This window comes from Rosa chinensis, chromosome 5 (assembly GCF_002994745.2).
Source record: "Rosa chinensis cultivar Old Blush chromosome 5, RchiOBHm-V2, whole genome shotgun sequence".
In the NCBI taxonomy this organism is placed as follows: domain Eukaryota; kingdom Viridiplantae; phylum Streptophyta; class Magnoliopsida; order Rosales; family Rosaceae; genus Rosa; species Rosa chinensis.
In genome coordinates, this window is record NC_037092.1 from 82,749,318 (window position 1) to 82,773,121 (window position 23,804).

Genomic DNA, 23,804 nt, shown 5'->3' on the forward strand with positions numbered 1-23,804 from the left:
TACAAATTTACAGCGATTCTACATAACCAGCCATTTTGGGTACCAAACGAGCTTTACACAAAAGAACCAATTTCTGCAGTTTTCATTTTCCAGTATAATCTGACCCAGCTGCATTCCTTTCAAAACTGGAGCTGAACCGTTGAGAATTTGGGATCAGTTCCTTCTGGAGAAAGATAGTAAACACATATATGAACATTCCAGAATTTGAATCATCCCAAAAGTATTTTTCTAGAATTAGTTATGCAATTTTGAAATAGGTGGACAGAAGCTGTTATTTCTGGAGAAAGCCTACACATTGTTTTACTTTAGCTTCTGAAACCTTTACTCTTCACATGGCTTCACTCAAAATTCTATAACCATTTCATTCTTACTGAGTTGGTTGTTAAACCATCTTCTTTCCAAAATTTTCCAAGAATCACCTCAAGTATTTTGGACACTCTTCCTTGACCCTTAACAGTTCCTACTCCCTCTGTTTCCAGCTTTTGACAACTTGTCTTCTAAAGGTGTTTTTGCCACTTTTTCCTGAAAAACCAACTCTCCTTTAGAGCCCTAATGGTCTGGTTATTAGTTAGTAATTAGGTTAAAAGAAAGGTTTTCTTCGGAGAGTAATGTGAGTGAATAGCTAGCCTAGTTTATCGTGATTAATGTCACTTATTTGGTCTAGGCTTGATATCTTGGTAGGATCTTGTGAAGTGGTGGTTGCTACAAGGTTGCATTAAGGCCAAGTGCTGCAAGAGAAAGCTCGAGTTCCAGGTAGGGGATGCCTTTAACTCTATCTATGCTTTTCTTGCATATACTATGTTTTATATGAGGCCTCTTGCATGTTTTGGAAATTATCTGTTTTTACAACTTGAAATGGTTTGCATGGATTGGATTGATGTGTTGGCAATTGATGGGGATGTAAGGAGAGGTCAGTTCCTCCTTGAGCCACCGGTGGTGGGCAGTGTGCACCATGCCCTTGTTATCTCCTCTTTGTCTCTAGCCTTGTGATTATTGAATTCCGAAAAGTGATTGGCTAGATGGACAGTTGTGATGGAAGTGTAAAAGATGATCAATTGCCGTGGGATTGTTATTACGTGGTGACGATCACGTGGAATCGCAAACCAGTTTTTATCTATTACTTTTTCTTAAAACGATAAATCATATTTTTAAACTTAGATATAGGGGGGGACATGGGCAATGACTGGATGTAGGAGCCTAACCCCTACTTTAGTTTGTTTTACAAGCTGTTGTTGTCGAAGCTTGGGTACGGAGGATAATCCTTGGAGGCCAAAATTTGTTTTGTTTAAAGTTTATTTTATTTGGCTTGTTTGATTTCATTAAATTTTTGTAACGCTATGTATGGTTGATGATGTGTGTGATTGTTTACCACCAAAGTGGAACCCTAGGGTTAGAACCTCAATTTGAGTTTAGGTCCTAGTGGGCTAGACCTAGAAGACTCACGTAACTTACCATTCAATGAACTTAATGCAAACTTGGGCTAAGAACTAAAAATTGACATAGGTTCTAAAACTCAACACAACACCACCTTCATTTCCTCTTCCTCGCCTAGTTCATAATCTTGTGATTACGAGCCAAGCCCACTATACAAGCCCAAAAATTTCGGGCTTATAGATTTCTTGTTTTCCAACCTAAAGGCCTTGTCTCTTTGAGGAATTCTAGGCCTAAAACACTTACTCCAAGTGTCGCGGATGTAGGGTTTCTTGGGGAGGCGGCGCTGTGGTAATCCGGTCTCCGGGTCGCCACATCTAGGCCTCATGGTTTTCGGCCCTTGCTACCACTTAGGAGCCCTACTACTATGAGGTATGTTCACCAGCTCATTGATGTGGCTAATGGTTGTTGGAATGTCCCTTTATTGGAGAGTTTATTCCCTAATGAGGATGTGGAGTTCTAGATGTCCTGAGGACAAACTGATTTGGCATTATGATAGTAAGGGAGTTTTTTTAGTGAGTAGTGCTTATGTTGTGGCTAGAGACTGGAAGGCTACTTCTAGCTCCTCTCCTCATCATCTTATTGATACTTTTTGGAAGAAGTTTTGGAAGTGCAAGGTGCCGGGTAAAGTGAAACTTTGTTTATGGAAAGCTTGTCAAGATTTTCTCCCTACTAGATCTAATCTAGTTAAGAAGAAGGTGGAAGTGGAGCTTTTTTGCCCTTTATGTGAAAATGAGGAAGAAATCCCTCTTCATATTTTTCGTTATCGTCCTATTGCAAAGCAGATGACTCATCACTTGTCTAGTATGTTGGGTTTTTCTCCCTCACTTTCTCTTAAGGAATGGTTGATTATTGTATGGAGAAATTACCTCAATCATCGTTTTGCCGTCTTTTGGTGAAGCTGTGGTTTTTGTGGAAAGCAAGGAATGATAAAGTGTGGGAGAATAGAAACTGTGAGCCTCGATCTCTCCTACTTAGTGCTCAAGTTTGGCATGCCAATTATCTTCACGCAAATATTTCACCCCCCAAGGCCCCACACAATCAGCATGCCTGGACGAAGCCTCATGTTGGTGGTTTAGTGTTTGCATGGATGGAACTTTTGAAGTGCACTCTCATTCTAGTGGTGCAGGAATTGTGGTACGTGATTCAAATGGTTCTTTTATTTGTGGGATGGCCATTAGTTTTGATCAAGTTTTTTCTCCTACTCAAGTGGAGGCACTAGCTGGTAGAGTAGCTTGTAGGCTAGTTCTTGACTAGGGTTTGGGTCCAATTCATCTAGAATCGGACTCCTTATTGTTAGTACAAGCTATGCATTCTATCCAAGATTCTTTTATTCAACTCCGGATTGTTTATGAGGATGTTTTGGCTCTCTTTTCTCAGCTGCCTGGAAGTACTTTCTCACACTTATATCGATAAAGGAATATTACTGCTCATTCTCTTGCTCGTTGGACATTATGTAATAGGCCGTGCAATATTGATTTTACTTCTACACCTCCCTTTCTAGAGAAGATTATTTCTAGAGGTAAAAAATAAAGAAATCATGTATAATCAAGTTAACTCGGACCAAGTAACAGGATGGTCTCTCTCAAAAAAAAAAAAAAAAGTAACAGGATGGTCCAAAGAGTATAGTAAATTATAAGAACCAAAGACAAAAAATCAAACCTGACATGTCGTTTATTGTTGAAGCGACAAAAAGAACTCGAAACTCAAAAAAAAAAGCATTCCGTGTAGTTGCAGTCTCGTTATGTTTGAAGTCTCTCGTCGTCCTCCTCCTCCTCCCCTGAGATTTGAAACCTAAACACAAACTCTCTTCTTCTTCCTTAAACATACAACACCTTCTATTCTCTTCTTTTCTTTCTGGGCTTAATCAAATCCCAAGGTAAATCCCATCTCTTCTATAAATTTTGAAGCTTTAGTTTCCAATATTTTCATTCTGTTCGATCCCTCTGTTACTCTGTTTCGAACAAAACTAATGAATACGATCAAATTTTTTACCTTTCTTCATGTTTAGAATGAGGGTACCTCTAATTTTCTTTTCCCCTTTTGCTCAATCTCTTGAAAAGGAAAAAGCTTGCTTTTAACATGTGAATTTCTGAATCAGATTACCGTGTAGTTTGTAGAATAATTTTCCTGGAGTATCAGAATTCTTATTTGTTTTGTGTTTCTGTTGGTGGAATATAGTTTCTGGGTGGTTTCTAAAGCACGGGTTTGTTTTTCGAAGTTTGTACCTTGAGTCCTTGACTGAATTTTTGCATGAAAAATAAATCAACAGACATGTAATATTAGTTTTGCTCTGGAATTAATTTATGAAGATTGAATGTTATTTAGGTCTGTTGGGTAATATTGTAAGTTGTTAACAATTCTAGTTTAATCTACAGATGCAAATTTCAAATTGTGCTGCTGTTACATTGTTGGCTTTTTTATTGAGCCTACAAGGAGCTTTTGGCATCAGATTTGTGATCGACAGAGATGAATGCTTCTCTCATAATGTTTTGTATGAAGGAGATACTGTCCACCTCTCTTTCGTTGTAATTAAGGTTGATGCATCTTGGCATTATACTCAAGACGGTGTTGATCTCCTGGTAAGTCCCATGTTTTTTGCCCAAGTTGGGTGTATAATTCTGCGAGCTTAGCTAGGACCTTGCAATCTTCGTCTACATGCATATTTCCAAGTTATGCAGAGAGTATCAGTGACATAGTATAATGTTAGTAATGAACTGGATGCCAACCATGATCTGTGCAATGTCATTGGAATTTGTAGGTGAAGGGGCCTTCTGGTGAGCAGATACATGAGTTTCGTGATAAGACAAGCGAGAAATTCGAGTTTGTCACTCATCACAAAGGAATCCATCAGTTTTGTTTCACCAACAAGTCACCTTATCATGAAACCATAGACTTTGACTTACATGTCAGCCATTTTACATACTATGATCAGCATGCAAGAGATGGTGAGGCGCAGTACTTTTTGGACATCTTTATTGAAGTCTCTGATAACTGTTACACTGGTTGGAAAATAAGGCTGGACTTACTATAGTTTTGTGGTTTATCTGCAGAGCATTTTAACCCTTTGTTAGATCAGATAACAAAGTTAGAGGAAGCTCTTTACAACATTCAGTTTGAGCAGCATTGGCTTGAGGCTCAGACTGAACGCCAGGCAATAGGTATCTGCTGAACTCTGAATACCTCCTCGAGAAGCTCTAGTAGATGAAGAAATGTGGTCCTTTATTTGATGCTTGATTGTTTCCATCATTGATAGTCATTTGAATTGAATACTTTAGCCCTTTTCACTGTCGTTAATTGCATCTTTGACTTCTTTTTAGACTTATAGATGCTGAAATAAGGCACGACTATCATTCCCTTGCACTTTTGTAGTGTTTGCAAAAACAAATGTAGCATATTTTGTCTCTCTCTTTCTCATTTGCATATGCTGTCTTGTTGTGATACATGTAAGCTTTGGATTTGTCAATCTTTTAGTAAGTAAATTCTTCTTGCAATCCTTGTTGCAGTGAACGACGCAATGAGCCGGAGGGCGATTCACAAGGCCTTTTTTGAATCAGCAGGACTTGTTGGTGCCAGTGTTCTCCAAGTTTACCTTCTTCGCCGCCTCTTTGAACGGAAGCTTGGGACGTCCAGAGTCTGACCTTTTTACAGCCAACCCCGGGATTTTGCACTTAACTATCCAGTAGTTTATTTTACACTTGATTGTTATTCCATGCTTCTGCCTTGTTCTCTTTTCTATTTTGTCCACAGCAAGAATAATCCATGTATAGAAACCATCAGTTTGGAAATTTTAATCCAGTCTCTTTTTTCTTGTGGAATCCTTGATTTTACACTTGTTCATATGAGTGCCCAAACTTGTTCTTATTTTGCTTGAATATTCATGTGTGCAAATACAAAGTATCTTACGTATTTTATCAGTGGCTACTTGTTTATCATATCGAGCATACTGTATCATTGTTGTTTTAGTTCTGGTATCTCAAATCCTGAAGGTGCAAGGCTAATGGTAGCTTGTAGAATTCAATTGTTACTGTTATGCCTGTTCACTAGCTGGCCTTGACCCAAGTATCCCAAACCTTTCCCTCTATTTCTCACCACCAAATTTTACTCCATTTATACTAGAAAAGAAGCCTAAACGCTGCAAGTAGTCTTTTTATTGTTAAAACAATATTAGGGATACCATCACCTGTTGAAAATGTGAAAAACAATTAGCTGTTCAATCGTGATCGAATCAAGAAGACGGACAGAAGTACGGATTTCATGACCAAGACGCATCATGAACATTTTGGCCCTTGAAACACTGCTGCGAACCCCAGAGACCATGCCCCAAATCCCAAATTTACAACCCAAATACAAATTATAAATCCGAAACCAGCGAAACCCAGATGCCAAAACTCAAGTTTTTCAGACCCAAAACCCCATATTCCACTTTATTTGATTGATAATAAGTAGGATGAGAGTTACTAAAATATTTATTGTTCCATTGTTCTTTTATTGGTAGAGATATCAATCAATGAGATGGGAACATTCTTACAGCCTGAAAAGAGTTGTAGGAAATTTCAAAAGAAAATAGAAAATCGTTTCACAAACAAGACTAGTTTGATAGTACAATTAGGGAAGAAAAGAATGTCATGAGCAAAGCTCTAAAGTGTGTAGCATAGAGACAAAGACGGAAACAGATTGGCATCTAATAACAATCACATCAGACAATATAGATACAATAAGTATTTTGCCTTCTTTACTCCTCCCATCACAAAGTTTTACGCCACACAATAAATCCATCACTGCTATACAGCTCCTATCTTCTTTGGAAAAATATGGTGGAGCCAGTTACAGAACAACATGCTCTTCTGTTGAAGGCACTTACATGTAGGGAACCTTGTCAAGATTGTGTAGGTGGTTGGGCCATGCAGCAAAACCATTTTTTCTGAGAGCCAGGGAATCATCAACATAAGTGAAAGAAAATCAAGACAATTAGATCAAATTGAGGAATAAAACATAATTACACACTGATCAATTATTTCTTCTATATGGACACAAAATGACACAATAAAGACACTCAGATTAAGAAAGACTATATATAATGCACCAAAAGAAGAGCATAACTGTGAGTATTAGGTTTAAAGGAAGATATATGCACCAATCTTCAGGGCTTTAAGATTTTCTAATGGTACCGAAGTAACTGTGCGTATTAGGTTAAATCTGTCTATAAGAAGATAGAATTGAAGTTTTGATGTTCCAGTCCTGCTCCATGGAGCAATATAATGCTGATAATACAGCCAAACGTTATTCCTTTCTCTTTTTCTTTCTTCAATATCCTGACGCTAATTATTATACAAGTCCTTTAACCTATTCCTAACTACAGTTCCATATAATAAGTTGGTAAAATTGATTTAAAGCTAAAAGATAGGCTGAGAGTCATTGATAAGGCAGTTTTACATGGGCATGAAGTTTACTGTGGTTGTAGATTGTACTCTTGTCACTTCAAAAGCAAAAGCATGTAGCTTAAGAAGTAGGCAGAGTGTATTGCTATTGGCTATAACAAGCATATATCAGATCATTCACACATAAATGAAAGAACAATATGAGAAAGCTACTTACAGATGGTGGCCTGTTAGGATCCACTCCAGGCCTGACATTATTCTGAGCAGCCTTGGTTGGTGACTCAGGTTTGCCACCTGTCTTTTTTTCATCCCTAGCCTTGTTAAAAATCACAGTAAACCCTTCTGCTGAAGCAGGATCATTGACATCCCATTCACCAAATTTTGGGAGAGGTCTACCCTTTTCCTGTTGGATATCAGTAAAATTTCCCATTAATATTCAGTGACGGCATAGGGCAGCCAAGTAAATTAACAACTGGTATCTTTTCAAATGATACGACTTCATGCATTTCATCATTATGTGGACTTGGATTCAGTAAGTAACACTTCTGCACGTGTTTGGTTGCCATTATCATACGTAAAGGTCAATAGTAATATTCAATATAATCAACAAAGTGATAAGCTAGAACCATAGTCAAAGTGACCTGAGAAAAGGAATCAAACCAATGTGCAATCCATGCCAGCTCAGAACTGACAATTCGAGGACTCAAAACCCAAAAAGTACTTTTGTAGCAAAATTTAGACTCATGGATAACATTGTAAGTCATCACTAGTAATTAACTACACTAATCGAAGTAGCTTCCAGAACTCATAGCATATACAACTCTACATTATTATCTTCCATGAAAAACAATGATGCATTAGCATATACATCTAACGATTCACAAGCAACAAAATATCCTCTAAACTGCAGAAAAGGACGGACCAACAGTCTGCTAGATCCCTAATCCCATGATTTCCTCAAGGTTGGCATTAATAACCGGCACCAGCAGCAGAATAAATTTGCGTCAACTAGAGAGGAGAGACCACCGCAAGCCCCAATGTCACCACCCCTAGTTTTCTAGATGGCCTGATGACCCCTCCCAACAGGATCGATCAAAGAAAACCAACAACTTTCTATTTGGTTTTCAAATAAATAACAGCAACTCAATCTGATCTGGTCTAAGCTTTTTCATTATTCTCAAAACACTCGATAAGCCTCTCAAGCAGAAACTAAGAGCTTACGTATTTTGTCTTGGTAACAAAGAGTTAAGAATCTAGCTACCACTGGCTTTCTGAACTTAAAATTCAGTGTTGTGTCTTTAGAACTGTCCTATAAATGAAAGTTGGGAGGTGTAACTCTCATAAATCGACCATACAGAACCAGCTTGCATTCATATAATCATTTAAGTGAATTAAACATTTAAAAGAAAGGAAAAAAAAAAACTATATACTATAGATAACAAGATGATTGTTTTCAGGAAGCATTAAGCAGGAAAAGATCACGAGAGTTAATCAAACTGGCAGAACAGGAAAATGCTCAAAAAGACCAAGTGACTGTTAAATCAAAACATAAAGCAATCTACGAAAGATAACTCTTAAGTCATTTCACCAAGCTCTCAACACAAGTTCAACCCACCAGAATCATATTATAATATTCTATAAGCATACACAATTCATCAAAGTAAAAAAGACTGCTCATTGCCAAACTTCTCCGAACACACAAGATTCATTTACACTAAAATCCTTGTTTTGGACAAAGAAATCATAACAAAGCAATCACAAGATAAAACCATAATTTCCAATTTGGATAAAATAATAGACAATCAAAAACAACAACTTACACACCAATACCTCCTCTAAACAGATTCTAAACTCAAAATATTAAACTTATTAATTTCATAACAATCACAAACAGAACAATAAAAAAAATCCAATCTTCACTATTCCCAATGAACAAAAACTAAAGAAATCAAATCCGCTCCTCCAAAATTGACCGAACACCATGGATTTTACAGTTAATAACAAAATTCTGCTCCATATTAACGCAAAAACAATACTAAAAAAATTTGATCCGAGCCGATTGCAATTAAATTAACAAGGAAATCTAATATATTATGCTCAAATCCAGCAGATTAAGCATCAGAGAAAGAAGAAAAAAAATTGATAGTTTGGATTTGGGAGAAGAAGACGAAAAGGATTACGTACCGACATGAATTCGATGATCACAAAAAGGACAACTTTTTTTCCGGGAAAAAGAAAAATGAGTCGGAAAAGTAATATCAGAACCAGAGAGAGAGAGAGAGAGAGAGACAGAGGGAATGAGAGTTGGGCCAGAAATGGGCCTATTATTGCAAAGCAAAAGTGAAATCTGGGGAATATTTTCTGATGGTTCTTAACGGTTTTTTTCCTTAAATAGACGGCGTTAACGGGGTAACGGAAACGCTAACGGAAAGACTGTTACCTCAAGCGTCAGCAGTGACGTGGCCTGTGGATGGTAACGGAACGGAGTGGTGAGCTGGCAGACGGAGTGAGGAAGTAGTAGACTAGTAGCTGTAGGGTTGCACGGAGGCGAAGAGGACATTGGGACTAGCTGGCAATGCGAAATGTTGGGTTTAATTATTAAAAAAAAACTAATTAATTAATTTTAATTTTGTGGACGTTTTTCAGTGTCGTTTTTTGATGAAAATGATAGTGTAAATACTGTAATTATAGTTTTTTGTGCGAGTATTTTACCAAAAGGACATAGAGTTGTTAACTATGTATATGACTGGGATTTTTTTTTATTTTTTATTAGCGGTGAGGTAACAAGCTACTTCAATTATATTAATGAATTAGTAATATACTTATTTGGTCAATATTTAGACTGAAGTCCATGAGAGGATCTCAGTAAAATCATAATAATCTTCAGCCGCAAGTGCATGAATCCAAAGGCCCCTCAAACCTGCTAACCACAAATTGGAGAGGGTGGGCTTGGCCAGTCTTACCACATTATGTATGTGGGTTTTACCATGTTCCTCTTTCAAAATCAATTATTTTTTGTTTTTGTGTTAGACTTTGTTTCTTTGTTTGGATGTTTTCGGAGCAATCATAATCGTGCATTACAAATTCAAGTGTTACGTATTCACATGGATGATCACACACCAGAAAAAAGTGGCCCTCTGGATTGAGGATACATAATGCACGCGGCTAAAAGTCAAGCACACCACTCTGCTTCTTGCTAGTTTCAAGCTTTGAACATATTTTTGTAATTTGAACCTAGCTTAGCAGAGAGGAATCTGGTTGTTGATCAGAAAAGCAAAGCAAATGTTGAGAAAATGGGAATGCACATTTGTTATTACAAAGTCAACAAGAGCAATAGCATCCCAAAAATAGCTAGATTCTGTCTGCCATGGCGATGGCATCGCATTCCTTATTGCAAATTTGCAACGTAGACCCCATTTGCAACGTAGACCCCTGTGCCTCCATCATCAACAGCAGTGTAGTCCCTGTGTCTCCAACACCAGGTGCAAATTTAGACACCCAATTCATTTGGTTTCCTTATATCATCAGCATATTCCGTTGCAATATCGTTTGCCGCCATCATCAAAGTGCGAACTATAGATATTTCTTGAGACACCCAATTCATTTGGTTCCCTCATCAGTGGCCAACTTCTATCTCTATCAAAGAGCTGTTTCCTCCACCTTTATTGGCATGTGATGTCTGCATAAAATTTTGAATAGTCATGAGTCATGAGTCATGACTCATGATCCGCCTAGGATGATCTCTAATTCATTTATTGGAATCAGAAATAGGTAATTTAGAAAGATAAAAACAGGAAAGTTTGGGGGATGATGGAAAGCATTGTAAATGTGTTTCTAGGAAAAGCAAAACTTACAGACTGGTTTTTAAGGCGTGGCACTGATTAAGATCCCAGCCTTCTAACCATAGTGCTCAAGAAGTGTGTCCAAGAATGAGCTCGTAATGGATCATCCATCGTGCAGAGACCAAGAGGGAGAGGATGTCTGTTAAATAGTTGCAGTGAAACAATGAAGTAAAACCAGACATCAAGATAAAAGAATGAGCTGCCTAAATTAAATATTAGCCTCATACCTTTGAGAAACTCCTATGCATCATATGAGGGGGTCTTCAGCAACACTCCAGGTACTCGTTGCTTGAAAGTTGAAAGAAGATTTTGCTACCTACAGAGAACAGGGACTTGAATCATCAATTGAACCCTCTTACAGTCTTGTAAAGACATATACGGAATCAGATAGCACACACTGCATATAAGAAATTGGGCAAACTTACATAGCACGTGGCATGATTCACTTAGGCAAGCATATTGCATCACGAAACATGATACCCAGGCATCTAGTAGACTGCATTTCATCTGAACTAACAGAAAACAGGTGACTCTAAAATATACGTGTTGTTAAAAAAAGCTAAAAATGAACAAAGAATTGAAGATACTGAAACTGAACTGTAATCTATACCATTATGGTCATGTTGTATCATGAATTGGATAAGAAATGAGAGCCCATGGCAATCTGATCTCTCATCAGACCTCAAGTAAAAAAGCTTATTTCTTTACTTGGGAGGGCCCATCGTAGTCTCATCTCCCGATCAATGATGTTGCTTCACAACCAAAGTTTAGTATTATTTCCACTTATTGCACCTCCAAGAGTTTAATGTTCCCATTGCAACATTCAATTGGTCATGCAGTGTTAAGGTGCTTCCATCCAAATTTCCAGATATCAACCCCTTTCCCAATAAATCTCCCAAAATCTCTTCACCTTCAATATGATTATTACCAGAGGAAACAGCAGCAAGGAGAAGAGTGTACGTTGTTGTGTTGGGCAAGAGACCACTTCGTATCATCTCCTTGTACAGCTCAAATGCAGCCACAACATCACCATTAGCACAAAGGCCTGAAATGAGAACATTAAAAGCAGCAACATCGAGTGGCACACCACAATGTTCCATTACACCCCTCAATCTTAGAGCCTCTGCAAGGTTGGCTTCTTTGCAGAACTTATGCATCAAAGTAGTAAAAGTAGCAGTAGTTGGAACAAGTTGCATTCGAAGCATGTGATCAAGAACCAGCATCGCTTCTTCAACCTTCCCACATTTCGCAAGCCCTCTAACCATAGCACTCTCAGCAATGTCACAGGAAGTGACACCAAGAGCTTCCATCTGATCTTTTAGCTCAAATGCTCCTTGTATATCTCCCACTCTACACATACCATTAACTATAGTGAAATAATGTGTATACTTGGGAGTAAATCCTTTGGCCAACATTTCATACAGAAGACTACGGGATGCGCGGAAAGCTGAAATTCTGAACAGTCCATTTAAGATTGCTCCATGAGTGTCTGTATTAGCGGAAACTCCTAACAGATTCATGACACTCACTAGCTCAAATGCCATCCCTATCTTCCCAATCTCAGAATACTTGCTAATAAGCAAATTGAATGTTAAAAGATCAGGTACAGCACCTTCCATAATCATCTTATGCAACATTTTGTGGCCAATATCCGCCTTACCTGACTCACATAATCCAAGAATAAGAGAGTGACATGTCAATTTGTCAGGCAATAATTTGACCCTGATCATGTTTTTGTACACCATAGAGCATGCCAATAAGTCTTGTTTCTTTGAGTATCCATGCAACAGAATGTTACATGAAGCCAAATTGGGGGACAATCTTCGACCCCCCATAGTTGAAAAGAGATCATTTGCCTTCATCATATTTCCCATCCTTGAGTATCCATCCATCATTACATTAAGAGCAATAGTATCTGAGTACAGACCTTTGTTCTCCATCTCTTCAAATAGATATGAAGCAGCCTTAGGTTGCCCAATCTTGAAAAGGCCATCAACTAGACAGGTGCACATTATGGGATTTGGTGACAAAATTCCTTTTTCCAGAACTCTCCCAAACAATAGGATGGCAGCAACCACTTTTCCCTTCCTGCATAACCCAGCAAGAAGGCTACTGTACGTATGAGTATCAGGCAGGACATTATTCTCAACCATCTCATCAAGAAGGACAACAGCCTCTTGCAAATTCCCTGACTTACATGTCTCAGAAAGTATTGTATTGTACACAACAGTATCAACAGCAGATGGAATGCTGTGGAGTTTCTTCAAAAATTTCTTTGCCACCTCCAAATGACCGCCCCTGCATAGCCCCTTCAGTATACTTCCATAAGTAAATGGACTAGGGTGATGACCTAATCTAATCATTTCATCAAACATAGAAAACGCTCCTAAGGCATCACCCATGTTTCCATACCCATTTATCATACAATCAAAAGAAATGGAATTGGCAACCAGACCCATGCTGCTCATATGCTGCATGAAATCCTCTGCAGCACCAAGGTTCCCAGCTTCACAAAGTGCAGTAACCAATATGTTACATGTGAAATGGTCGGCAGTGTGGCCATTATGATTCATAACTACATAGATCTTTAATGCTTCGATTATGTTGCCCATCTTGCAAGAGTAGTAGATTAAGGTAGAATATATAATTTTATTCGGTGCAAGGCCAGCTCTATACAGTTTACACATTATTTCTCTCACATGTTTCATCCTCCCAGCTCTGCAGAATCCAGTTATGAGCACTGAAAATGCTACTATATCAGGATTCACACCATCCTGGACCATCATATTAAGCAAATGCACAGATTCATCAAGCAACCCATTTTTGCATAACCCATCCATGATCGATGTATACATAATGCAACCACTAACAATCCCATTCAATCGCATTCTCTGAAAAGTACTTCTTGCTAAATCAAACTTACCATGCTTGCACAACCCATTTAAAACAGCACCGTAGCTGACTTCATTAGGTTTTAGTCCCACAGCTTCCATCATGTCCAAGAGTCTGAGAGCTTCTTCAAGCTTACCCTTTTGACAGAGCCCGTCAATCAGAGCATTATAAGTAACATAATTTGGTGAAAGATTAAACATTGACATTTCATCAAAAACCTTGGTGGCCACACCAATTTTCCCCTCCTTGACAAACCCATTAATAAGGATATTGTAGGTAACCTGATTAGGAGATAACTTCTTCCTTCTCATCTTCTTCAACAGCAAATAACCTTTCGCACTACTACTGTTTCTACACAAATCCTCAATAAGCATGTTATATGTACATACATCTGCTTCAATACCCTTAGAACCCATATGATCAATAAGCTCAAAAGCTGCTTTATACCTCCCCTTTTTGCAGTACCAATTGAGCAAAGTATTATAAGTAACTACATTAGGAACATAACCACTCTTTTCCATCTTCCTCAAAAGATAACTAGCTTTACTAAGCTTCCCTTCCACACACAAAACACTAATCAATATATTAAAAGTACTAACATCAGGGCAAACATTATTAGCCAGCATTTCTTTGAAAAAAGACCACACCGATGCAACCCTCTGGTCCTTTGCCAACGAAGCTAGAATCATATTACAAGTATACCCCGACGGCCTAAACCCCCTTAAACCCATCAAATAAAAAGTCTCTACAGCATTACCAACCATCCCTTCCCTCAAGTAAACTCTAATCAAAAGGTCAAATACTGAAGGGTTTGAATTGCAAAGAGGGTAAGTATCCATCAAAGCACCAAAAACAGATTTCGAGTCAGCACCCAGTTGTGCTAAATGCCCCAAAATTAACCTGGCAGAGTCATACATTCTAGCTCTAGCAAGTATATGAGTTGTAACAGAGAGTATATGAGTGAGATGATTGAGTTCCAAACCAGGCTGTTCAATGACCCAGTTGAAGAATTTCAAGGCCAATCTTCCATGCACTGGTCTAAGAGAAGCCAACTTATACTCCATGTGGTTCAGTGACTCCCATCGGTCTATAGTGAGAATTGAGTATATGCTTTTCTCCATATCTGAACCTGTTCATTCCCAAAGGTTAAAACTTTGGCCTCAAAATCAAACACCCTCTTCCCAAAATTGAAACTTTAGCATCAGAACAAACACCCTCTTCCCAAAATTGAAACTTTAGCACCAAAACAAACACCCTTTTCTCAAAATTGAAACTTTAGCATTAAAACAAACACCCTCTTCCTAAAGATTAAATTTTTGGCCTAAAAAAGAAATACCCTCTTCCCAGAATTGAAACTTTAGCATCAAAACAAACACTATCTTCCCAAAGATTAAAACTTTGGCCTCAAAATCAAACCCACTTCGCAAAATTGACACTTTAGCATCAAAACAGAGAGAGAAGTAGAGAGAGAGTGACATACCTGAGGTTTGGGTGGTTCTATGAGCTCTGTTTCTGAAGCCATTTTCTTTGAGATTGCTTTTGACATTTGGAGAGGAACCACCATGAAAAGCTCTGAGCTTTGAAATTGTGTGGGAAATTTGGGAGAGTTGTTTAGTCTTGGAAGGCAACATTGAGTGTGGTATGCTTGTTTGTCATGACAGTCTGCAAGGCAAAACAGAGAGACCGCTTATTTTTGGGCGCCGATGAACGCTACTGAAGTACAAACATATCCTACGGCTGAAACTTTTACCGCTCAAATAGAAAATGTAATAATAAAAAGAGTTAGTAATAAATAAAAATATGAATTTAGGAAGCTTTGAAATATATAATTAATAATATTGGGGATGGGAATTAAATGTTGAAAATATTTTTGTGAATAATTTAGTAACTTTCACTGAAAATATTTTAAAAGATTCAGCCATAAAATATAGAAACAGCAAATTATAAAATTTAAAACGTATGTGTCTTTTTTTTTTTTTTTTTAGAATTGAAACGTATGTGTTTAAGATAAAATGTAATGAAAAATATGGACTGATATTTGTGCTTATATGCATTTAATATGACATCTAAAACATAAATTTTGAATAAAATATCAAGGTGAATCATAAGTTTTTTCAAATATTATCATTTGGATAGATAAAACTATAATACATTTAAATTATTTAATAAATTAAAAGTGTATATAATAACTTTTTATGAGGCAAAAAGCTTTTTATTTAAAGAAATTTCAGCAACAAAAAATTCTTATAAGAAAAATACACAAACAAACTTTTTAAGAGCCTCCTAACTGACAAAAATTCATCTCCAAAAGTCTTTTATCCAACTAAATGTCTGCTTCTAAGAATCTAAATACAAATGTTTGCTTATAAGAACCAAAAAGTAAGACGTATGAACTGTCTGCTTGTAAGAATCCATGTACAATTGCACTTTCTAATAGTACAAATGACATGCCCTAATTCTTTTCACATAGGTGGGGTTTGAACTTTTCCGAACCGGATAGAATGGTATTTGGACTTTCAAAGTGATCAAATAGGGACCTGAACTTTATAACCACATCAATAAGGTACTTCCGTCTGTATTTCGTTATCACTCTGTTAAGTGCAGAGGCAAATCAGATATTTTATTCAAATTGATCACTAAAATGACTGTCATAACCCCAACACTATTGCTGTGAAACTTTTCTTGATATTTTACCTCCAATTATTGTTTCCCAATAAATAATAACTGTAATCATTCCAACATCATGTTTTCTTAAATAATTTTTATTGATCTTCAAAAATTATTGCAATTAATTTTTACGGAGTAAAATTAAGGAACAAAAAACTGATTTACAACAAAGTATTTATTAATCTTTATTATAATACTACTTTTTTAGATAATTATAATACTGTATTTATATAATTTGATATGTCTTTTTGTATTAAGATAATCACTTGGTTGAGTTACGGTAATTTTGTAATCTTATTATTTTATGGGAAAAAAATACAAACAGTACTCAACCTAAGGCCCACTCCGAATTTCTATACCCAAGGTTTCGAAACTATCACAATGGTACCCCAAATACCTTGCCCAAACCAACTTTAGTACCTAAAACACTGTTGGCCGTTACGGCGTTAGTCAACTGTCAAACTTTGAGGGGTATTCTCGTCCTTTCACTAGATTTCTTCTTCTTCCTCAAGCTCTCTTCGTTTTCTTCTTCCTCCCAACTCTCCCATCATCTTCTCCAGACTATTGCCAAAAGAATGAAACCCAGAATTGGGGCAAATTAATTTCATTTCTTGGATGCGGCCTTGTTGCATCACCCATGTACGTGATCGAGGGTGGGCATGTGTGGGCAGGTTGCCGGCTTGCTGTGCTGGGTGGGCTGCGCAGGCACGGGGTTCTGGGTGAGCTGCCCAGGCTAGGGGACACGGGGCGCGGGGCTGCTGATGCGGGGGCAGCAGCGCGGAGGGCGATGTGTGTGCAGAGGGGGGGCCAGGCGAGGTTGGGCAGCGACCAGGCAAGGCAGGGGACTAGGTGTGGCTGGGCAGCGCTCGGCCTGGTGTACTGGTCTGGCCGGCTGTGGGGCTTCAAGGCAGAGGCTGCTACAAGGCGGGTGGGGCTGAAGAGGAGGAGACGTGGGGCTGCGGGAAGAATTTTTTTGTTTTTTTTTTTTTTGGTTTAGGGTGGTGGCAAAGAAAAAAAATTTTCATCTAGGGGTTTGGTTTTTATGGAGGAGGTGGTGGGGCAGAAGCGCTGGCAAGAGGAATGATGGTGGTGGTGGGTGGTCGTTGATAATGGTTAAGGGAAGAGAGAGAGAGAGAGTTAAAAAAAAAAAAAAATATATATATATATATATATATAGGATATATATAAAAAATAATGAATTAAATATGAAAGGACGAAATTGTCCGTCAAAATATGTCATCTGTCATACACCGTTCCTGAGATAACGGCTCCAGGTACTAAAGTTGGGTCGGGGTCTGAACTTCAGGTACCAAAGTGATAATTTCAAAACCTTGGGTATAGAAATTCGAAGTGGGCCTTAGGTTGGGTACTGTTTGTATTTTTTTCCCTTATTTTATTGTCAGTTAATATGCATGTCTTGGCTATTAGGGTCATTATGATTCATCTTTTCAGAATATTTTGTTGTATAATCACTTTTTTCTTTCTTAAATTTACTTTCTAAAAATTAATTAGAATTCTGGACTAATTTTTGAAGAACAATAAAAATTATTCAAGAAAACATGATGTTGGAATGTTGGATATTGTTTTTTTTCTTTTGAATAGGATTTGATATTATTAGTCATCAAAGCCATAAAACAGGCCAAAGTCTAACATGCACTTACACAAGAAATCCGGTAAAACCAGATAAACCTATCTAAGCCAATACTAAACTCATTAAAGTCTAAAGGGACGCTCGCTGGAAAGCAAGCCTCAAACAAGCAAGAACAACCTCGCTATTCTAAGGAAAAATCATTCATCTAGTCTAATCTGCCAGCACTCAATTGTGCTACAAATAACAACTAGAAACATTTTAGCGTAACTCATAGAGATTACTCCAACTTTCATAGGCTTGTAACCAGATGTCTAATAGCAGAGAGACCTACGAAAATGTTAGCTCCTTCCCCTTAGGGTTGGAGCTAGCACCGTCCTCAGCCTCTTCATGAGCCAACAACCTCAGCAACAGGTTGGTCTTACTCTTCTTGTTTGCAGCATCCTCAACCAGTCCAAACTTGAGCTCAAACCTAGGCCCAAAAGCCCAAGCGCCCCTAATTCCAAGGTTGAGTCCAGGCCCAACAAACCAGGCCCAACCCCAAACAAAGCGAACAATAACCCTAGCCCCCCTTGGCCAGTTTACCTCTGCTGCCATTTCCCCCTCAAGTGGTCGGCCGTTCCACAGCAGCATCAGATCCGGCCGAAAGCAACCGTAAAAGACCTGGGTCTGCTGCCTCTCTGTCACACACTCCAAGCCGGCACTCACACCCAGCCGGAGAGATTCCGATTCCCTGCAACCACGCCGGAATCTAGAACCCCGACCTGTCTCGCCGATCGACTTCAGCTCTCGCTGCTGCTAAATCCGACAGAAACTGCGTCGTGCCCTACACCGCAAACCCACAGAAAAACAACCTGTTGCCGACCACCCGAAATCTTCTGGGATCCGACCATCCAAACCAAAGGGGATACCAACCCAAACTGGAAACAGTGCAAAGAAACACCTTCACCTCGACCGGCAACAAACGCAGAGCGACGTGCCAAGGCTAGACGACTCAACAAGGAATAACGACACGCTTCTCTGTGCTCGACAACCCTAGGAGAGAGCGCCATGTTGGATATTGTTATTATTTATCGTTAGACAATAATTAGAGGTAAATATGATGGAAAGTTTCACATGAATTGTATTAAGGGAAAGAATAAATTGTTTTTGGAGGAAAAATAAGATAGAAATGATGGAAATATGTTTATCCACGTCAGATGTGGTTATCATAGTCATTTTAGTGGTTAATTTGAGTGAAACTTCTGATTTGCCCCCGCACTTAATGGAATATAGACATAAGCACCTTATTGATATGGTTTTGGAAGTTCAGGTACTTATTTGATCACTTTGAAAGTCCAAATACAATTCTGTCCGGTCTGAAAAAAGTTTAGACCCCACTTGTGATAAAAATCCTTATGCTAATGAGTCTTGTAAGCTACATAAAGCATCACATTATTTCATAATATGAAACAATTCACTGTTGCATTTGCACCGAATAAGTGTAGTCTGGAGATCAATTACAAGCAATTTATCTAGCTAGCTTAGTTTCACCATGCTCTAATGATGTGCAGGCTGATTTATTTGAATACCATTATTCATATTGGAGGGGTTGTGACCCGTTGCTCTGAGTTGTTTCCCCAGTTGCAATAAGTACAGTATGATTGTAACAAATATGGAGCAATCTTGGGGCTATTCTTGGAGAATTCTCAGAAGTTAAATTGGTTCTTGCCCTTAGTGTCAATCAAAAGGACCCTTTACTGTCAATATTGAGCAGGTAAATGTTTTACATACTTACATGCATGATTCTTTTTTGCTGGATAATCGTGTAGAGAAGAAAAGGAGTTAATTAATATTGAATTTTACAGTTCTTCTTTTCCATTTACATGCATTTATCTTAAAAACAGCTTTGTAACACCAATTTAATAAGACATCCATCATTCTTGTTTCATACTATACAAAGTTGACATATAATTCCTCATAAACACTTCCACAATGTTGAGTTGATAGATTCCATCATCTCCCCTTTTGACATCCTTTGTGATGTGAAGGTAAGAAATTCGCAAACTCTATTCTTCTTTTCCACTTTTTTGTGTTGGTTTGTTTGCCTTTTCACTTCATTTTAACAAAGGATGGAATTTGGTAACATGTAATTTGTAGTTGATAGTCATGTCAAGTTGCAACCGAAGGGAGCTAATATGGATGATATATAACCATAGACGAGTGTCAACAAGATATCCAAGCCTCCACCAGAGAAGTAGATCCATATTTATATCTCATTTCGTACTCAATCTCTCAATTTGGTTGCTTTCATGTTTGTATGAACTTAAGTTGTTTTCTGATTCTCATTGGGTTTTCCTTCTTTAACTTCCCCAAGAATTGCTAAAGCTTGTAACAATGCTTGAATTGAATCAGATTACACTAAATGATATTTGGTATTGTATTTAGCCATAATCAAGACTTGGCTTTGCAGTTTTCATTTCCTTTTGTGCTATTTTTTTCTCAATTTTGTTTCTGTTTTGTTGATTGTCAGTATGGCTCTGTTACTTTCAGAAATCCATGGTCAGCATTGATATGCCAATGACATGAAGATCAGGGTGTGTATTTTTTCTTCTTTGTGAAATTGAATATGCACAAGAGCTTATGTTTCTATACTTCAAAAAGTTTCTTCATATTAACATTGTCTGATGTAGTGGCTCGTGATTGAAGAAGAAGATGGATAGCGTCAGTGCTAATATAGGAACATTTCAATTTCAAGTAGTTTAACGTCTATCAACTTCTAGATAGTTAGTATTGTTAATTTGAAGGGAATAAAGGTTGCTGCACTGTAGCTTATGAACAGTGATGGCTTAGTAACAGTGTCAGCTCAAGCCGAGCCGATGATTGAAAAGACACGTTTGCCCCTATTTCTTTCGTTTTTACAGATTCTGCCCTTCGCATGAGTATAAAAGGTGATCATCAGCTTGCGCTCCGAGTTTTCCTCTCTCTCGCCGCTGAGTCCGCTCACTGCTCGGGTATGATTCGTTCTTGCATGCGCTTGATCGATCCCTTCGATACCCATTAGACTGGAGGAAAAGGATCAGCGCAAAACGGAACCACAGCAGGCGGACCAGGGGAAGACTTAACCATTTGATTTGTTTCAACATATTTGCGCAAGTTTGGGTCTTTGATTTGAATGCCAGAAGCCATATCTTAATACCATTCTCGGCCAGTAGAACGCCTTGGAGAGATCAATGGGATTGCGAATCTGCTACACCTGGGCTCCCATTGTTGACACATGCACTTGCTATCACTTTAAAAGCAGTGTTTGTGTTTTTTTTTTCTTCTTTGCCTGGGATTCCACTATGACTCTCTGTGTATATCTGGTTAAAAAGTTGTGTAATTTTAGGTTGTTGGAATACTGTCTTTTGTACATACCTCCACTGACTCATTTATAGTTATAAATGCCCACCCCTTACTTAGTTGTGATGTTGGTTTTCAATTTTCAGCTTTGAAAGTTTTCAAATGCAAGATATCTGATATTAGAACTGAGCTTCGATTAGCTCAGAGTGCTTTTCTGTTTGTTATCTTTACAATTCAGAAATGTGGTTCAAAGATGCAAAAATTTTAGTTCCCAGCTGGTTGAAATAGATTCTAAAAGAACCTACCGAGTACTGTAAATAAATAGCTCAAGTGTGTAGGGATTGTTGTCTTTGGTAGTGATACCAAGGAGGTTAACCAACGCCTTATTATGTCTCAGTTTCCAAATTGTTTTGTGTTACAAATATGATTATGACATTATGAAGTTTATTAACTGGTCAGGTTTTACTATTTAAAATGATATTTTAAATGCTAATAAAATGGAAGCATTGGAGAATTGAATGCTGTTGAGACAATTGTTTAAAACTCTTTTCTGTTCTCAGGTTGTCATGTTGTTTTTCTTTTCTAATTACATTGATTTTGCTTCCAAGTTTCATTAAACTCGATCTCTAAGTTTTGGTTTGTTGCTTTTTAGTTTCTTGGTAAGTATTATCATTTGTTCCAATTGCTTTTTGGTTAGTTGGGTGAATTGTAGTCGAGCAGAACATCGAAGATTCATATCTTTGTTTGATTCAAATTATTTGCTGAGAAAATGGATTTACGATTTGACAAAAAAAAACAACCTGTTAGTTTTGTGGTCTGTGATTAATTGAGAGCCTTGATTTCAAGATCTATTGGTTAACAGTACTGATCTGCTCTTCTTGATTGCTTTTTTAAGAAGAATATATTCTGATGTTTTCCAATTTAATTTGAGCTTGGCTTTTGAACTACAATTATGGCACCTAAACTGAAGATGACAAAAAAAAGAAGGCTCTCAGAAGGTGATCATAGCTCAGCAGATTTGTGTCGTGCTGCAAGTTATAATGAAAGTTTATCAAGTGAGGGGAATATGCGAGAAATAAAGAATGATCAGACTTTTGTTGCGTCTATAGCAGAAAGTTCATTTTACGACGACAGCACACATGATCAAATCATGGCAAGAACAGGTTATTTAAAAGAGTTGATGTGAACTAAAAGATTTAGGCTCAATTTTCATTAGTTCTGCAAACTGGAATTTACTATATTATAATAGAAATTGCAGTAATCAAAGTGAATTTTGTTTTTAGAATTGCTGTTATAGGGATGTACTGAAGTTAGCTGATAACTGTGGGTCATTATCGTCCACATTTCTCTATAAAATCTGATCCTAGGTCTTGGTTGAAGTATGCTTACAGAGATGTTTCTGACCAAATGAAGAAGGCAATGTATTTCCATTTCCTTGATGAAGGAGCTGTGTAAATTATTTTGTGAACTGAGTAAGGATGCTTCAGTCTATTCTGCTAATGCTGAAAGCACTAAGAACATCTCCTGTAATTTATGTTGATTTGCATTTTTTCTCAGTTGCTCTGATAGATTTGATACCAGCATCAAGGCTAGCTTTGAAATCTTCTTGCCCCCATTCTGCCTTTTCATATATTGATTCTCATATTAGTTCTCATGAGTAAATTTGCTTTCTATTAAGTCAATGAAATCGAATGGAGTTAATGAACATGCTGTGTCATTAATGAATTGAAAATTGTTACTAAAAGAATGTTTTTTTCCCCCCTGCTCAATTCAGGTCAGTTTCCTCTGAAGTTTCAAGTGATCTCATAATTCAAGTGAAGGGAAGCAGATATTTTCTTTACAAGGTACACTCATGAAGTTCCTCACGGATTCCAATTGATTATTGTAGATGAATGTATTCTTGAAATTAAATCATTCATGTTCACATGTCAGTATGTCACAGTCCACCTATCAAATACTTTGAGGCTGAGGCTCTGCTTTGAATATGTAGAAACTTATAATCCAACTGCATGATTTTCCGAGTGAAGTTGCGGCATTCGGGCACGGCACAAAATTTTGCCATGGAATCACAATCACCCTCAGTGCCATTGTAGCTGTTAGCAGTGGTGCGGGGTTCTTGGATGATTGAGGAAGTCGAGAAGGGAAACTTGATATATAATCTTGAGGTGTTCAACGACTCTTGCATACTCCATGGCTGGAGGGAAGCAATTGCCACTCTTTAAAGCACAAAGTTGACGGCCTTTCAGATCAATACACAAATGAGCTTCGAGGTTGTTGTACGAAATGTGTTCAGAAAATATCTGTAGAAACTGAGAACCTGATTTGATTATCGTTAGTTGTTAGTTCACATCGTAGTTATGTATGCTAATCAAACACTTAAAAACATAAGAAATTTAGTGAACATAACGTATAAATTCTACCCCGCGCCATCGCGCGGGTTCTCATTCCTGGTGCATTGAACAAACTAAGGATAACTCTGTCATGCATGTTTTTCAACATCAAAGATCTGTTCAACTAAAAGATGAGCTGAAGACCAATGAACCGAAATCTAAACCGAACAGCATTCAAGATTAAGATTGAATGAATTGAAAGTTGGCAAGTTATTGGCGAAGCAAAAAGTTAATAAATTTTCTACATTTTTCTGCTGTTCCTAAACTAATCATTAAATTGCAGAGGGTACGC

General features: G+C 37.8%; 3 protein-coding genes and 1 long non-coding RNA gene across 5 annotated transcripts; 2 read left to right on the forward strand and 2 right to left on the reverse strand.

The window, feature by feature from the left end:
- The first annotated feature begins 3,142 nt into the window (after positions 1-3,142).
- LOC112165029 (transmembrane emp24 domain-containing protein p24beta2) lies at positions 3,143-5,306 on the forward strand. Its single transcript, XM_024301407.2, has 5 exons — positions 3,143-3,310; positions 3,810-4,013; positions 4,193-4,379; positions 4,485-4,592; positions 4,938-5,306. Exons 2-5 carry the CDS (start codon positions 3,810-3,812, stop codon positions 5,069-5,071), a joined length of 633 nt encoding a protein of 210 aa, XP_024157175.1. The 5' UTR covers positions 3,143-3,310; the 3' UTR covers positions 5,072-5,306.
- Positions 5,307-5,958: 652 nt separating this feature from the next.
- LOC112165030 (protein NOI4) lies at positions 5,959-9,157 on the reverse strand. Its single transcript, XM_024301408.2, has 3 exons — positions 8,997-9,157; positions 7,030-7,215; positions 5,959-6,355 (listed from the first exon to the last, which is right to left on the reverse strand). The coding sequence occupies exons 1-3, from the start codon at positions 9,000-9,002 to the stop codon at positions 6,311-6,313; spliced, it is 237 nt and encodes a 78-aa protein (XP_024157176.1). The 5' UTR covers positions 9,003-9,157; the 3' UTR covers positions 5,959-6,310.
- A 718-nt stretch (positions 9,158-9,875) lies between these two features.
- LOC112165027 (pentatricopeptide repeat-containing protein At5g55840) lies at positions 9,876-15,237 on the reverse strand. 2 transcript variants are annotated; one of them, XM_024301404.2, is made up of 6 exons: positions 15,027-15,237; positions 11,265-14,675; positions 11,080-11,161; positions 10,882-10,970; positions 10,667-10,793; positions 9,876-10,491 (listed from the first exon to the last, which is right to left on the reverse strand). In XM_024301404.2, the coding sequence occupies exons 1-2, from the start codon at positions 15,175-15,177 to the stop codon at positions 11,428-11,430; spliced, it is 3,399 nt and encodes a 1,132-aa protein (XP_024157172.1). In that variant the 5' UTR covers positions 15,178-15,237; the 3' UTR covers positions 9,876-10,491; positions 10,667-10,793; positions 10,882-10,970; positions 11,080-11,161; positions 11,265-11,427. The 2 variants fall into 2 exon arrangements, with proteins under 2 accessions (XP_024157172.1, XP_024157173.1); XM_024301405.2 differs by having other exon boundaries at positions 9,876-10,555.
- A 5,532-nt stretch (positions 15,238-20,769) lies between these two features.
- Positions 20,770-23,575, forward strand: LOC121049049. Its single transcript, XR_005799214.1, has 3 exons — positions 20,770-22,285; positions 22,897-22,966; positions 23,055-23,575. It is a non-coding gene; the product is annotated as an uncharacterized LOC121049049 (long non-coding RNA).
- The last annotated feature ends 229 nt before the right edge of the window (positions 23,576-23,804 follow it).

Bases quoted from the DNA above. Each gene is read 5' to 3' on its own strand.
- LOC112165029 (XM_024301407.2), top strand. From the start codon at position 3,810: ATGCAAATTTCAAATTGTGCTGCTGTTACATTGTTGGCTTTTTTATTG. The intron at 4,014-4,192 runs GTAAGTCCCATG...TGGAATTTGTAG, and splicing joins AAGACGGTGTTGATCTCCTG to GTGAAGGGGCCTTCTGGTGA. The intron at 4,380-4,484 runs GTGAGGCGCAGT...GTTTATCTGCAG, and splicing joins TGATCAGCATGCAAGAGATG to AGCATTTTAACCCTTTGTTA.
- LOC112165027 (XM_024301404.2), bottom strand. From the start codon at position 15,177: ATGTTGCCTTCCAAGACTAAACAACTCTCCCAAATTTCCCACACAATT. The intron at 14,676-15,026 runs GTATGTCACTCT...GGGAATGAACAG, and splicing joins TAGAACCACCCAAACCTCAG to GTTCAGATATGGAGAAAAGC.
- LOC112165030 (XM_024301408.2), bottom strand. The intron at 6,356-7,029 runs GTAAGTAGCTTT...CCTGGCTCTCAG, and splicing joins ATCCTAACAGGCCACCATCT to AAAAAATGGTTTTGCTGCAT.